General features: G+C 44.1%; 1 protein-coding gene across 6 annotated transcripts in view; it reads right to left on the bottom strand.

Annotated features, from left to right (window-relative positions):
- The window catches only part of LOC119443051 (mediator of RNA polymerase II transcription subunit 12-like protein), a 159,505-nt gene that overhangs the window by 89,313 nt on the left and 53,141 nt on the right, over nt 1–17,051 (bottom strand). For all 6 annotated transcript variants that reach the window (XR_007465751.1, XR_007465752.1, XM_037708183.2 and 3 more), the window contains exons 20-27: nt 16,371–16,479; nt 16,133–16,263; nt 13,485–13,595; nt 12,321–12,462; nt 10,118–10,244; nt 4,680–4,910; nt 3,931–4,054; nt 4–202 (exon numbers count right to left, since the gene is read on the bottom strand). Coding sequence is in view for 4 of the 6 variants with exons in the window: in XM_037708183.2 (XP_037564111.1) it covers nt 4–202; nt 3,931–4,054; nt 4,680–4,910; nt 10,118–10,244; nt 12,321–12,462; nt 13,485–13,595; nt 16,133–16,263; nt 16,371–16,479 (1,174 nt within the window). In the remaining 2 variants the exon portion in view is untranslated. The remainder of the gene's footprint in view (nt 1–3; nt 203–3,930; nt 4,055–4,679; nt 4,911–10,117; nt 10,245–12,320; nt 12,463–13,484; nt 13,596–16,132; nt 16,264–16,370; nt 16,480–17,051) is intronic.

The raw sequence follows: 17,051 nt of genomic DNA, 5'->3' as shown, positions 1-17,051 counted from the left end.
GACCTGTTTGTGTGATAGCATCGGATCCAGCAGCAGGTCCGGTGAGCAGAGTACATCAGGGTCCCTGAGGCAGCGTTCGTGAATCCACTGCTGGCTGCAGATCTGGCCCAAAGCATATTTGGCAAAGTCATTCAGGCCAGCACTCTCAATGCCTGTGCCTCGAGGGGCACCCACGCTGCTTGGATGCCTGCCCAAGCTGGGACTGTGCAACATGAGGAAGTCAAAAGAGAGAGACAACAGATAAGACACAATTCAGGAAGTGGAGAATTGTATTATGCAGCTCTGCTATGTAAAAAGCATAAATGGGCAACAAGAGATTCAGGTACAAGAGCAAGTCTAGACCAGAGGCAACCAGACAGTGATATTCAATGAGCCACAAAAGAGCTCATCATAGTGTTTCAGAGTGGCAACAAAACACAGCAGTTACAGATAATAACGTGAGGGGAAGCTAGACTCTTGTGTCCCTTGATGTTCGTCTTCCCCACATGACTCGCATCTCCTGACATTCGGCTTTCCCACACGACACACACGACGGGGGGGGAGTCAGTATCATAGTTGTGCAGCTGCGACAAAAGATGGTGTGAGTATTCAGGTGTGAGTGCCACCTGACAGCGGCTTCGAGGCAATAAGTTATTGCTCATAGTCACCTCCAAGTAACCTATATAGCATATAGCTAGCATATAACATATAACAGGTTATCGCTTATGATCTCCATAAGCGATAACCTGTTATATGTTATATGCTAGCTATATGCTATATAGGTTACTTGGAGGTGACTATGAGCAATAACTTATTGCCTCGAAGCCATCAGCAAAGTACTTTTACCTAACTCAGGTGTGAGAGGAGCTTGCTTCCTCTTATGCTTCAGGACGTTTGTGTGTGCAGACTGATCATGGGCTCATCGGTAGTCTTTGCGGGATGGTCCCACGTAAAAATTCCTGTTTGGCTTCAGAGCATGGCACTTGCATGGGAAAACACAAATGTTCATGGCATCCTCAGTAAATTTGCCCCAGAACTGCTCCAAAACCAGAAGAGAACAAAGCGTCCTAAGATGGGGCAGTGGTGAGAGGCAACAAATCTGAGGACAAAATTGTTATGCTCCGTTGCACACTGCTAGCGCCACATAGCGGTTTGAACTGTGAGTGCTGCTGGGCTGCACATGCCAGTATTGCCCTTTCAAAGCTTTTCTTGCCAACAAACGAGCCCAAAATTCCTTTGCTTCCGCCAAATAAAATTGTGGCAAAGTGTCCACCGTAAGCGCTCATCTCTTGCTCTTTTCAGGAGCCATGCTAGCCCAGCTTTGCTTCCAAGTATTCGGTTATAATGTTTTCACCCACATCCCCTTTAAGCATGAAAATGCTGTCATAAATGCTTTAAGGGTTCCACACCGCATTTGAAAATAAACGCAAAAATATTCATGGCGATGTCAGGGAAGCACTTAACTCCCACAAAATAGCTCACTTTCGGGCATTCCTTACAGCGGTATCTGACAGCTGATGATTGATGGGTTTTAATTGCGCAAGGGCATCTTTGGTCAAAGAGTGCCATAACTATGGATACATTCAATGATTTATAATTAAATACAAGAGTAAGACAAGCATAGTAAGGATGCTGAAGTGTGCTATATACAGGTGCAACAATCTCATAGTGACCAAAGTGTAAAAGGCCTAGCAATGATGTTACTGTTATATCAGACATTTCAACTGAGTATGGGTTACATAGAGAGATTTCAGTGACCATAAGCGAAAACCTGTTATATGTTATATGCTAGCTATATGCTATATAGGTTACTTGGAGGTGACTATGAGCAATAACTTATTGCCTCGAAGCCGTCAGCAAAGTACTTTTACCAAGCGAAAAGCTGCAAGACCTTGAGACATTCAAATACCTCAGGCTCCTCACGTATGTGATGGAGCATGGTGATTTGGATTGTAGCATACAGTGTTTAGAAACTGGACATTGGCGAGGTACTTAAAAACTCTGTTAACACTAAACATAGCATCGTGGGATAAAAATAATGCAGGGTGAGATGGTATATTATGTGTGCTAAGTTCTTTAAAAGAAACAAGCATACATGCATATCTGCATGTATGCTTATAACAAATATTGGATATAACAAAGCTAATTTTGTGTCGTTATAACAAGGTTCAACTGTACTGCATCTTGAGCATCCTTCTTTTGGCACCTGACAGTGTATGTACTGCTTATGTAGGGTCTGCAGTGTTCAAATAAAGTAGGGGTGTGCAAATATTTGAAAATTTCAAATATTATTGAATATTATTTTTTGAAGGGGCCCTGAACCACCCCTCGATCTTGGTGAAATAACCTAGTCAGCGAGTAGCATACGCTGCTGTGAACATCTCAGTCAAGTTTTGCTGTCGTACGTGGTGCATGAAGCTCGCAAGCGGAGAGCAAAGTCACCTTTCTCTCAAACGCTCTCGTTTCAACAGAAGCCATGATCCTCACTCTCTTCTGTGTGCTTTACTTCGTAATAAAGCACATTCCCATATGCGGCTGCCATTGGTCGCTGCGGTCGGCTACGCTGCGGTCGGCTACACTGCGGCCGCTGCGGGGTGCCGCCACGAGTCCATTGGCTAAGCGCACTGCGCCTCGCTGAGGACAACCACGTTAGGCTTGCGTTTAGCGCGTCGTAGGCACCAAAATCGGAAGTTGTAGCGTCTATGTTCACATCCAAAATGTAATTTGAACTGCGCGCCACGGTGACATTTTGAAGGCAGAGTGTTGTGGCCCTGCCCCACTCCGCCATAGCCTTTGCAGTGCAAGGCATTGAAAGGAATGGAAGCACAGCGGAGGAAGTATTTGACTGCCAATAACTCCACTTCTGCTGAACGCATTGAAGTACTTTTTGCAGCAAAGTATTTCTGAAACAGCCTATTTTCACTTCAAATGCCTTTCTCCACTTCGATAAAAAGTGGTTCAGGGCCCCATTAATGTTTGTATTTGATTTGAAAACTAGATATTCGAAAATTTGCAAATATTCGGTTGGGTATGAATATACGAAACAAACTGAATATATTGATGGCGGTGCAGGAGCAAACACGGTTTTTAGCATTTGTTTCTATCTAATCAGAGAATATATTGCTACGGCATGAGCCGGGAAAGGAGAAGAGAAAGAAAACGTTAGCTGGGGCAGCCTATGGATGCCATCTTTACCTGACCATCATCCTCGTCCTGTAAATAAAGCCAGTTCAACCATAACTGCAACAATATGTTTGATTTTGTGCAGAATTTTATGATAATTTAGTGGTGCTGGCAAAATTTCACATGTAGAGCACGCTTACCCACTGGACGTCTAAGCTTTGCGAAAAAGCCAGCCTCTCAGTAGCAAAAGGCATGAGTTTGTGGACAGCGAGGGTGCACTCTCGTGCAGGTGCCAACCCCAATAATCTTGAGCTTTTTGCTTGACAGCAAATGCGATGGGTGATGGCTGGTACAAGGTCAAATGATTCAGAGTTTACGGGCAATTGATGCTGTATAATAAGGCACAGGCTGGCGAGAACAGACAGCTAGTGGTAATTACTCAATTTTTCAAGTTAACATGATCCAAATACACAATGTTTTAGTATAACGGCTTAATAGTCTAATTGTTTACCACTGACAATGCAATTGCAATGTTCCGACATGCTAAAATAACCCAACTTGCTTAAAAATGCATGTGCATATCATTATTCAATATTCAAAGCTAAGTATTCGTATTTGATTCATACTCAAAATTTTGATATTTGCACACCCCTTAAATAAAGCATTAGTCAAAAGTTACTATGCATATAGCTTGTGCTCAATTGGCTGTGCCTTTTTACAGCGGATATGCACCACGTGACCTTGTGATGCATCTTAGTCAAACATCATTGATGGCTCAAAATGAAGGTGCACAACTATACCATCGCTTACAGAAACAAGAACACTCACGGGACACTGAGGTCAAAGTCTGTGTCATCTATTGGGCCCAGAAGGTCATTGATGCTGGGTTCTCCTTTGCCCTGAGTTGAGTCCAGCTTCGCTTTGGCCTCCAAGGCTGGCGTGCTAGCATCGCCTGTAATCCCATGCATTTATCACTATAATGTGATGCCAAGTCACAAGAGATATGACATAAATGGGGAAATGGGTGTGCTATAAATGAACATCATCAGCATATTATTTAATAGGTAAAAAGAGATCATTCATGAAAGGTGTAAATGTGTGTTATTAAACAGCATTTTCTCAAACATTTTCCATTATTTTTTCACATCTGCAAGTACACTGTCAATATTAGGAAGCATTATTATCAAGAAAACCCAGATGAATGTAACACGTACCCTGATCCTTTTTCACCAAAGCAGTGCAGAGTTTTGGAGGAATAAGCTAACAGCCTAAACTGATTTAACGTTTCTCTTTCATGTCCCTTTATTGCAGGCAAAGGTTTAGGCTTAGCTCTTATTCCTTGCCTTCTTAGTGAACTGGAAACCCCCGTCTAGGTTCCTCTGACAAAGGAAAGGCCATATTCTTGACCTAGGCCTCTTAGGATGGCCCTCACTTTGTAACACAACCTCCAACACGATGTCGCATTCCAGTGATGGACATCCTGTCCACTGACTGATCCAATGAATGTGTGTTGAAAGTGATATCCACAGCAGCAGTGCTAGATAAAGACTACTACCGCCCCAGGACAGCTCACGTACCGAGCAGCAAGATGGCCTTGAGGACTGCAAGAACTGGCTCAACACGCATGCTGCTGTGAGCGGCTGACAAGAGGTGCCGATCGCATGGAGACCGAATGAGAAAGAGAGGCCGCGGAAGGGGTATCGCACTCCCAGCAGGCGGTGTGGAGTCCACCGTGCGAAAGAGCCGCAGAAGTAAGTGGCATGTCAGCCGGGCACCCAACTCTGCATCCTGGTCTGCGGCACCACCCACTGCAAGATAAAACCACCACAAAAGCCCACATACAGTAAAGCCTCCGTAACATGCATACACCAAACAAGGCCTAAAAAACCTTCATTAGAACTGTGGAATGAGTTTGGTATTACAGGGTACAATTCCTCACAGTTATATTGACAGATGTACTGGCAATGCCCAAGAGCATGTTTGCGAGTGTTTCAAGTACATCTTAAAGGTATGTCGTTACGTATGTTCTGAGGTGTTTCTTTTATTATTATTATTATTATTATTATTATTATTATTATTATTATTATTATTATTATTATTATTATTGCCATCTGCACTCTATAAATGAGAGATCTTTGTTTTTGCTTCTGTAAAAGGCAGTGCTTAACCATGACGTCTAAAGAAGTCTGGCCAATGGCTGTTGTGAATTAAAGTCTGTAGGAATACACACAACGTGCAGGAACTTCATCAAGTTGAAAGAAAGAGCAGATGGTCTTCTAAATAAAAAATTGCTGGCTCTCCCGTAATCGAGAGTAGATGTAAGCATGAAATGGCTACCATATGGCGTCTTTTGCTACCTGTGGTGCCACCACCTTCAACCGCTTTTCTTCTTCCAACAGTGCAGCGCGCTCAGCATCTGAAGCTACTTTTTTTTGTTGCGGACTGCTCATGACTCACGGATCGCTGGCGTTCAAAAGAGCACACGCAACCGGCTCAGCGCCAAAAGATGTATGGTGCCCTCTATCTGCCTTTTGAACGTCGCTATTGGAAATGACAAATAAAACTTCAGCGTACTAGAAATTACAGCTTGAGTGATATTGTGAACATTAGAAAGAAATCGGAAGCAATATTTTTTTTAACTTGTTTGGGAAGTATCTAGAATATGTAATGCGGTCCTGTACAAAGGATTGGGGGCCCCAGAGACCGCATTTTCTTAACTTTTGACTGGTTGGCCAGGATGATCTCGTTTTGTTCTCGCAACAATGCCCGGGTGTTCTCGTTTGAGTGCCCGGACATTCTTGTGTAAGTGCCCGGATAACGGCTCTGGCTTTTGGCTCAAAGTCACTTGAAGGTCGCCAACAATGGGAGCTAAAAGCATTTCATGCTTAATAAAACTGTGGGCTAGCTGCTGTGAGGCTATTATTAGGCTCAGATATTCATGACAGAATTGTCTAGTGACTAAGCAGGTTTATTTACAATGTCCAAAAATGCCGTAGGGCTCCTTTAAGCCATAGATTAGCTTTAAACAAACAACTTATAAGAATGTGGTCAGTGAATGTAACTTCACCAACTTTAGCATTATTGGTTAAGTCCTACCCTTTTTATGTAAGTCTTGCAAACCTTCAGGCTGACACTATCAAAAGTTAGCAATTGCTGTATAAACCTGAACATAATGTTCAATGTGGAAAATAAATGTGGAAATGTGGAAATGCGGGGAAAAAATAAAAATAAAATATAAATTGACCTTTGTATATTGCAATGAGGTCTGCTCCTTAACATTACATTCCCTCCAACACCACAAATACAAGAGAACCTCGTTGATACAATCCCGTTACATACGATTTCCCAGCGACAACGTTCACGATCGATGTGAAGAAAAATAATGCATTTGCACTTGCAAAAAAAAAAAACTAGAATGACCCAATACAGTTACGCTTCTTTTTTGCCGGTTCATACATTCCCGGAGAACACATCTTTTAGCACCAAAATTCAGCACATCGCCAAACTGTGATCGCATGATATGTTTTCCATCCGCTATATAACGTGTAAACAAGCAAAGGCAAGAGGCACGCTCGATCGAGATCTGTAGTAGAGATGTGTCGCTCAGGAGCGAGCTGGATCTTGTGAGCGGCTCTCTTTAAAGAGCGAGTGAGCCATGGTTCCGTAAAAGTGAGCGACGGTTCTTTTGGAGAAAGGGAGCTGGTTCTCTCTCGTTCAGTGAGCCGTGCCGAAGCGTTCCGTCAGAGCCTGGTCTTCTGTTGGGTGCGACTTCCGTGCCATCTATTAGCTGTACGAGAAAGCAACTGCCCTCCCGCCCTTCCTCGCAAGAGTCGCCTTCACCCCCTCGCCTATGGCTGTCTTTTCAGCCGCTCTTTTTGAAGAACGGATGAGTTGTGGTTCAAGTGGGCGGCGGTTCTTTCAGAGAGAGGAGGCAGTTCCCTTTCGTTCAGTGAGCCATGCCAAACCGTTCCGTCAGAGCCGGGTCTTCTGCTAGGTTTTGAGGTTTCATTTTCTGACCGATGAGTGGTGGCCGGCGTGGGCAGACTCACGCTACTCGTACTCACTCGCAGTGTGTGGTGTGCGCAGCAGTCTCTTTGGTATTTTTGTGCATCCTATGGTGTGGCACCCGATGCCACCGAAGGGAGAAGTAAAGAAGCCTTAATTGGCAAAGGATGGTACCGTAGTTCGTTGCCTGCTGCAGTTCGAACGATGTCTCACGAATCTCACCGATCGCATCATGCGCTGGTGCAAGAACACTTCGAAGATGGTCTTCTGTGTCTTTAAAGACAGCAGATAAAGGTACAGTATACGTCCTGATCCTCAATTGTGCTAATTAGTGTAGTCATAAAATGTCACCCATGGCATTCACTTCTGTGCATTTTCTGAACGTGTATCATTAGCACCTCATTAAAACGAGGCCAGTGATCTGTTGTGTTGTAATAGAACTTGATTTCTGTTTTTCTTCTTTTTTTTGTCCTGGCGCACGATGGCATGATCGCCAGCAGTAAGGCGCGTGCGCTCAAGAGAAAAAAAAAACTAAGAAACTAAAGGTACGTGTGGCAGTTTTGTGGATCTTTCGTATGATTTTTGTATTGTACTTCAAGAAATGATTTCTACATTTATTTTGCATGGTGTTACAGCTCACTCATATTATAATGAGTGTGCATATGAGAATAAATGAATAAAGTTGAAAGATAATGTACAACAAAGTTGATTTTAAAGTACCACTAAAACAGACAAGCTTTTGTAATGACAATGACGTTACATACTTTCTTTCTGAAAAAAGTATGTTGCATTCTGCCTGTTACAGTATCATAAGCATTTTATCCCCAATATCAGAAAAGAAAGTTTCATTACAACTAAAAATTCACGCTTCTAATATATGTAACAATATTTCTAAACATAGCAAAAATACCAATAACACGGTTATTCAATTATGCATACATTGTTTTTTCAAAGCCAAAGATAATTTATTTGAAGGAAGGCAGAGAGGTTGGCCTGAGCTAGCATGCTCTAGCCTGCTACTCTGCACAGGGGGAGAGGGGAACGGGGACATAAAGGCTGGATGAGGGGTGATGATGACATAGAAGAAGGATGTACAACAGTAAAGGCAAGTTCAGCATCCTCATGGCTGCCAAATACCTTTCAAAGCCAAATAACTATAGAATATGCATAACACAGCTTACACATTTAAGTGAACCGGTTCATTTCAGTAGTGCTTCCCCGCACTACTCGCCCACCCATCTCACGTGAAAACATCAGCACACATTCAGATTCCCATTCCGGCATCAGCTAATCTCCTCCCAGGTCATTGCACACCACATTCACAGCTATAGCTACTAACCTATTGTCTAAAGCATCTTAACCTACATCTGCTCCACAGTGCGTGTGATGTAGTGCCATTGAAGCTTACTGCACGCTTTTCTCCACAACTATAATCCGCGACTCAAAGACCGCCATATCCAACTTTACACGTGGAATCGTGGCCCCAGCCACGCTACGAATACTGCATCCCCTACTCTCCCCTAAACATCAAGATAGTGAAGAAGAACCCATCCCAATTGAATTGATTTGGGTCCCGGCTCACGCAGGGAACCCGGGGAACGAGGCGGCCCACCAGTGTGCTCGAGGATTCGTCAGCCGAGCGGTGGGTCCCATCTCTGACCCAGGGGACCTGGTCAGCGAGCCACTGACCACATACCACGATATTGCCCAATACTACCGCCTCACAAGACGGACAAAACCCCCCCCTCATCCCAAGCTCACCAAAGGACAAGAAGTCACCTGGCACCGACTCCAAACACACTCCTTTCCCAGCCCACAAATATACGCACACTTTTACCCTGACTTGACAGACCCACACTGCTCATTATGTGGTTCCATAGCCTCCCTAAATCATATTCTCTGGGACTGCAGAGAAGATCCCCCCCCACCAGATCTCCTGGCCGCTCCCTCGCCTGAAGCGTGGGAAGCGATACTTATGAACCCGAACCTGGAGGTTCAACTTCAGGCCATCAAAAGAGCCGAGGAGGTGGCTGTGAGGCATCACCTAGTAGCCACCCCTCACTAAGCCAAATTAGCAAAATAAGGTTGTTTCCTCCTCCTCCACAGCGCGTGTGATGTAGTGCCGTTGAAGCTTACTGCACGCTTTTAACAGGCGATAACTCAACCACGCTGCCGTTCCCTGCTGCAGGCGGCGCGAAGTGAGCGCCATGTTTCACTCAGGTGGCTTCATAGGCATCGTATTCCAGCGTCGCCCACTAGCTCGATTTCGTTCACGGAGCAAGGTAACTAGGGTGAGGAATCATCCCAACCGCACCAGCGCTGGCGAGAGGCGATTTAGCATCACGTAAATGGCGAGGAGGAAACCGGTTTCGATCGCCATGCAGTAGATTACACAAAGGCAATGTTAGTCCGCGCTCACAATGCAGCACAACCAGTGGTTCGCGCCCACGAAGCAAGATAACAAGCCTGCTGCCGAACTGTCGTCTGCTCACGCAAAGTTGTGCATCGAAGCCACGCAGCTTGTTATTTTGTGCCATGTTCGTGACCACAGCACATTGCACGCATTTGACGTGCTTCCATTTCAAGATTCGGTGGCGTGCGCCGTATCTTGAAAGCGATCTGCAGACGGCTCCTTCCTTTCTGCGGGCTGCGCTTTCGCCGCTCAGTTTCCATTGAAGCGACAGGACCGCTTGAAGGTCACTTCGCTCACTGTTGCCGCCGCACTTGCTCGCGCCAGCATTTTGACAGCGAGTGTCTGCACTCATTGAGTGTGATGTGTTCATGTTTGCTTGTGCGCATGCTTGTTAATTCAGTTAGTAAGCAAATGTGCCCAAGTTTAGACGACCGATAAAACTACTATCTTTACTCCGTATAGCTGTCTACTAATTTGCTATCGCAATTGATGCTTCGCCTTTCGGGTGAAAATGCGACTTTTTCTCAGAAAACACGGTCCATAGAACTTTACTCTCGCTGTGCAAAAATGCAGCGAGAATGCAAGACAGCAACGCACCAGGACTAGCTGAGAGCAGCGACGGTATGGCCACATGCACAACGAAATCCTGGAGGGAGAAGCACCGCCTTGCCACCAGGATGCATGTGAAGACTGCCAGGTTGTCATGGATGGACAGGTCCCCCACCTGCAGGCATGGCACCACACTTGACAGCTAAAGTTCCTATCACACAGCATCTTTGACCTGTCGTTCCAGAGTGCTCCGACAGCACTACAAACAAAGGCCACTGACCTATTACTAACCTATTACAATATTAGCCCTTGCACTCTCAAATAGATCGCCACTCGAAGCTCTTTCTCAACTGCACCAAGTGAAGTCCAGCGCAGCCTCTCAACTGAAAACATCAAACCGCAGTAAGACCTCCCTGTTGATTTCTACTATGAGGAGTGGCTAGAGAAATGCACATTAACACCAGTGCATTCAAGCAGCCTTCAAGAACACCATATTAGAAATTTTTGCTTGGGAATTGCCGTAGAGTGACAATGAAGTGCACTGACTACTTCAGTTGATGAGTGACACTGCAGAGTGTCAAGTAGTGGGACGGTTCTAGAATATGGGGGTAAGCTAACTGCCATATGGATAATGAAGCCTGATTATCATCACTGTTGGATCCTGCATTCCCTATAATTGTACTTAGGAGGTTGTCTTTCACAACTTCCAATGCAACTTCACATTGTTGGAGCATTCTGGAACGAGTAAACTTGGACACTCTGTTAAGCCTTAACTACTCATTATTAATCTTGTGTATTCAACACAAGTTTAATCATGAGTAGTTAATGATGTCATAAGTATTTCTTAGGCAGAGGTGAGCTATAAGGACACTATAAGCACTAAGTTTTATTTTCTGTAACATACAACCCAATGTGTGTCACACATGTTAATAACTGGGCTAAAAGTAAAGTGTGAGATTTCTATTTTCTTTCTATTTATATTTGACTCACCAGACAGCCAACAAATAGTCACAGAATAAAACTGGATTGAGGCTTCAGATGAAACTACAATAGCCCACTTCCCAACACACATTGGATGCAAAGTTCATGCAAAGTTCATGCTGTACCCGTGTAATGGCGGCACCCCTAACTTGGCAGCCCAAAATTTGAGGAAGAAAATTATAATGGAGAAGCAATTGCGTTTAGTGCCCCGATGCTGTGCGCACGCATCTGCAAATTTTTCACGCCCTGCATACTTACGCGAGCAGCTAATGGATGGCGAGAGCTGCAAGTTGACCTCAGATGCAGTGGCACATCCGGGGATCCGGGGTGGGCCCAAATTAGACCAAAAGGTAATGTCCCGTGTATGAGCCACACCTTGTCAAAATTATTTTTTCAAAAAAAAAAGGGTGGCCTTTACACGAGTCTATACGGTATGTGTGTATGTGTGACCGCAGTTACACAAGTAGTGCATCAATGCCACTTAATAATGGCCAGAAATTGGATATGCAGAGAGAATCATCACGACCTTTGAAGGCCAACATGTTTTCAAATCATTGGCAAGAAAACGTATGCTACTTTAAAGGGACTGTCTACCACTTGGAACATGTCCTTGGATTGTGGTGGGAATGAGGAGATTGTGGGTCATATTGACAGAAACAAACATGCTTGTATCCCATAATCAAAGGAATATATTTTCAATTTGACATGGAATTGTGCGTTCAAATCGGGGGGGGGGGGGGGGGGGTTAAAATTGGGCAAATACTGCCAAATGAATCAGCAGTGTGTTTCAGCTATTTTTCTGCCTCTTGTTTAATCTGACCCACTAGGTAATTCCATCAATTTCATCGATACCATTATGGTCAAGTTGGCAGAAGTCAACTGCATTTGTGTTGAATAATGCAAAGAAATTTTATGGAAATGCAAAATTCAGCAACAGCAGTACCAGTGATTTTCATCGCCATTTAAGTTCACTCAGCCGTGAATCATCCATGAACCAAACAACCTATATTAGTTACTGAGTGATGATGTCATACTAACCAAAAGTATTGCACTTCACATCGTAAGTGGTGATTTTTGCAGTACTTAAAGTAGCTTTTTTCATTTCTTTTTCTTTTACTGTACCATGCAACATACGCTGTTTGTTTCTTTCTGTAAAACTGTCTAATAGAATGCCCAGCTGCTTTGGTCTCACTGAGACTGGCAGTATTGCAAATAAAAATTTTAAAAAACAGGTACTTCTACAAATGCAGGAATACAGTTAAATACTCACGTCAACTTGTGTCAGGACGTCAATGAAGCCACATGCATGATTAGACGAGCAGCATAGAGCTTTGAGGACACCCAGCCATTCAGCACTAAGCAGACCACAGCTGGCAGTAAGTTCAGCACACAGGAGAGAGATGTCATTAAGCCTAGAAGAAATAGTATGCAACAGCATGTCACGAGAAACGCAGCATGATAAAACTTTTTTAACAGTACCATTTTAATTCAAATATAATGCGAGATTTTTTCCCCGAATCTTTAGCCTCGAAGTCACACCAACCAATGCCCAAATTGTTGCAACAGTACTGTCTCACCTTGGTAGGGGAGACAGTACTGTATTTTGCGCATATAACCCACACCGAGAATTCGAAAAATTTAGCACTAAAGGAGGGGTGCAGGTTATCGCCTAGAGTTTCCTACCAAAAATTACTAGAGGGAACTCTGGCACTGCAATCATTCAGCCACCACGGAAATCATGGTTAGTACATGGATTTGTCTGATCTTCCTGCCTGTGAATTCAGACGTTCTTGTGGCTTTGTTAATTATACTTTATCTGCCTTCACTGGCCTAAATTTCAAAGCAACCTATACTTTTCTAAATGCAGCCGTTCAGCCTGTCAAGGTGTCCAAATCGGCAAAAAACGAGCCAACCATCTCAACTCGCTGGCTTGTACCCGAGAAATTCATAATGGCGTTCTACGCCGCTTTTCGATGCATGTGTTCATGGCGTAATGGTTTAAATATTGGGCTTCTTTCTGTGCTAGAGGTCCTGTGCTTGAATCCTGCCATCGGTAAATTTTAATAATGTTTGTTCAATTATTTATAACACAGTACTTGGTTGAAAATCATCAGTTCACAGTGTCACGAAGCCGCTTGAAGCCAGAACGACGAAGTTTAAGCAAATCCATGTACAAAGCATCATTCCCATGCTGGCTGAACTGCCCCACTTGCAGCTCCCATAAACACTAGCGCCACAGTTCCCTCCAGTAATTATTCTGTGAAGCTCTATGGGTTATAGTACGTGAATTTCACCTCGAGATGTGACTTCAAGGCAGCGAAAATTTCGCTTTATGGTGTGGCTTTATGGCAGTGCTTTAACTTCCGTAAAAGCTGCACCGTAAGGCGAAATTTGCGTTCTAGCTTACTGCCCAGCTTTCAGAGGAAATCCGTACCTGTCTGCGTCTTGTGCCACAGAGATGCTCTGAACAGCATTGCAAACAAAGCTGTACCTATATGCGGAATTTTCACTGAGCTGCTTGATTTGTTGGGGATCAACCCTAACCCTGGAAATAAAGAAAAAAAGCAGAGTAGACAAATAAGTTCTGACTTGTGTGTTATACAGAAATCGTAACATTTATGGATTCTATTGAAAATCAGGGTCCATATTCACAAAAATCCCTCACTTAGGTGCTGTTTGCAATTGGCCATTGTATTGTCGACTCTGTCATTATTGTGGCGACTGTTATGTGAGGAGAGAGTGGTGGTTTAAGCTTACGCGGACTGAGAGCTCCAGGTGAAGTGAGGCAAGGCGCAGTTCTCAGAGGCTGCACGCACGGTTGACTGTAGTTGCCAAAGGAAGGACCAGGTGGCGCAAGTGCGGCGCCGACAGAGGAAGGAAGACGTGAGTGGCACGGGGTGTGTGTGTTGCGTGTGGTGTGCGCGGATGGACAGCATGTCGACAGAGTGGGGGAAGAGTCGCGGAGTGTGGTAATAAAGGGAATGTTTGCAACAAACGTGTCAGCTTGTCATCGTTCATAACAGCTATTGTAAGTCGCAGGCACTTGAACGCAGGCCAATAAAAAATGCTTGTACAGAAGAGAATTTTCGTGAATAAAGGCCCTGGTCTAGTTATGCAATAGTAGCAGACATCAATAAGCTTGAAAGCAGAAACATAGAAGTCTCTTTCTCGCCCTGTTCATAAATCTGGCCCAAATAACTGTGCAAAGTTGCAATGCCTATCTCTTTGTCGTTGCAATGTCTCCAGTATTCCCATTTCCCAGCTCTAAATTTACATGATGTAGCACTAGCACTGCCTCCCGCCATCCTCCTTTCGTAGTTTGAAACCACTGCCTTACTTTCTGAAGTGTTTAAAGTGGCTATGGCATCTTGCTGCTGAGCACAAGGTCACAGGTTCGACTTTCAGTCGTGGTGGCCACATTTTGATGGAGAAAAAATGCAAAAATGATTGTGTATTTATGGTACATTCGACTGGTTGCTTTCGAGCTCTCTGGCAGTGCAGTTTACATTAGGCTGGTTGAAATAGAGCGCTTGGACCACATTCACCTGGATCAATCAAAGCACCGTGCTCCAGCTCGAAGTGCTCAGAGCTGCAAACCATCGAGCTGGGAGTGCAACCGAAATCCAATAAAACTATCACATGGCTACCCCTATTGCTCTGGGATTACCTAGTATGTTGGGATGGCACAGGCTTACTCTGGTTCCAATCTCGAGAGGGCTCTGCGTTGCTGCAAACTGAGTTGGAGTGCTGTAGGAACCAGTCAAATGTTTCGTTTCCACCAGTAAAAAAAAACGTTTCTGTGCACTGTTTATTTATTATTGCGATAGCAATTATATGGACACTCAAAAGCAGATTTCTGCCGTCGGCGTCGCCGTCGCCGTGAGGTTCCGTATGACGTCATTTGGAGATGAAATCGTCGCCGCGCGCCGAACGCTGTATGTGCGAGTGAAAGGGCGCGAGGGGCGCGTCTTTCACGGGGAGTGAACGCACGGCGGAGAACAAACGCGCGTTCTGCGCCGTGCTCGCTTAAGGGCTGCAGAAGTAGGCGTCTCTTTTCTCCTTTACAATGACCATATATGTAGAGCAAACGCGCCTTCTTCAGACGCGCGAGAGTCCGTGGGGGAGGGGGAGGGAAGGGAGCCGACGTTTAGCTGCGGCACCAAGTGCCTATTTATATCAGAGGCTCCAGCAACAGTCACCAACGCCGCACGCATTTTGAGCTAACGCGGGCAAAACGCCGATGGCGTCGACAACAGTTCTGCGTGTTGTTGCTACCAAAGCCGCTCACCTTACTTCATATGACATTGCTGTGTTGCTATCGCATTCATTGCTTCGCCCTTAGGGCGAAACTGTGACATTTTTTTTTTATATGACCAAAATGTTATAATTTTTTTTACTTATTTACTGAGACAGATTTAGTTATTTTCTTATGTCCTTTATTAATAGTTTTTATAAATATATATATATATTTTTTTTTTTTGAGTTGCAAGTTTAAGGAAAGGCACAGAAACAGTCTATTCATATAGACTGTTTCTCTTGGAACCGAAGTCAAGCGTGCTTTTGTTTTCCTCCATGTGATGACACATTATTGCTGGCATGGCGGGCAAAGGAAATCACAGAGGCGCGGCGGCACAGTGTTTCTGTCGAGCAGCGTCCACGAAATCCCTAAATCTTTCTCGCAATCATAAGTACTAAATTCAAGCTCCAAGCAAGACTCCCTAGAGTTTCCCAGGTCTAATTGTTTACATGAGCTGAAGAAAAGTAAAATGAAAAGAAAAAAATAAAGATAACACACAACCACTGCACAATCATCTGTGGCACTGAGTAGACGAAATGAATGAGTGAGACCCTTCATTATGGCATCTCTCATAGCTTCACTGTCGCTTTGGGACGTTAAATTCCAAGACTCAATAAATCACACTCTGCTATGCTCAGGACATTCATTAGACTCAAGAAAAAAAGAAAACAGCCATATGTAATCATTATGTTGATGTCTCATCAAGGTTTCTTGGCTCACTAAGTGAGCAACTGCATTTTGTCAGAGAGAACACATGAAAGTTTGAACCAACATAATAAGCTTACCTGGGGTTGTTTACACACTCAATCATGTATGAACTGTTCCAAAGCAGGTTGAGAGAAGACGGTGTTTGAGGGGCGTACAGTGTTTGCTTGACTTTTGAGTAGAAAGAGCCGAAAATTTCGGAATGTTTCGACTGCAATGAGGACAGGAGACACCACAGTGCTGCAGTTTGACAGATCAAGGAGAAAAAAAGAAAAAAAAAGAAAGAGAGAGAAAGCTAAATGCATTGATATTTCTCACCTTGAGGTAGGAGCATGAAGAGTACAGGTCGTGGAGGTAGCAGAGTATGCAGCGTTCCGCAGAGCTGCACTCTGCAGGGTTGGCAACATTCTTCACTAACTTGCACAAACTGGACAATTAAAAGATTTAGTTACAGTTAAGGGAGCCCTGCAACCACTTTTGAACATGGTAACAAAAACCTGCTTGATTGCTAGACAATACTGTCATCTGAGCCCTATATTATTTCTTTACATGCAACTTGGAGCCCAACCATTAGTTCAAAAGGCTGACCACCCTTTCTCTGAAGTTTTCAAAACTCACATCACTTTTTTTTTCTTTACTTTGATACAGGTACAAACAAAATGATTACTGGGTTGATTACATCAGAAATCGCAACTAATTAGTACTCTCTCAGAAGCAAAAGTCACGAAATCTCATGATGATGACGAAGTGTGGCTACACCCTTTGTGATGGGGGACAAAGCAAAGCATTTTGAACATCCATTTTGTTTTTAATCTCGAATGTCCTAAGGACATCTGCACTGAATTTTATGCGGACGTCATGCTTCAGACGACAGAGGGACATCATCTATTTGATTATTTCTCAACAGTTTCTGCACTGCGTATGGTGCAAGCGACATCTGAATTGGACCGCACAATGTCTCGATCGTGAATTAACGGAATTTTTCGCGGCGAAATTGCA

Source organism: Dermacentor silvarum, chromosome 2 (assembly GCF_013339745.2).
Source record: "Dermacentor silvarum isolate Dsil-2018 chromosome 2, BIME_Dsil_1.4, whole genome shotgun sequence".
NCBI lineage: Eukaryota > Metazoa > Arthropoda > Arachnida > Ixodida > Ixodidae > Dermacentor > Dermacentor silvarum.
This window is presented reverse-complemented; position numbering and strand designations above follow the sequence as displayed.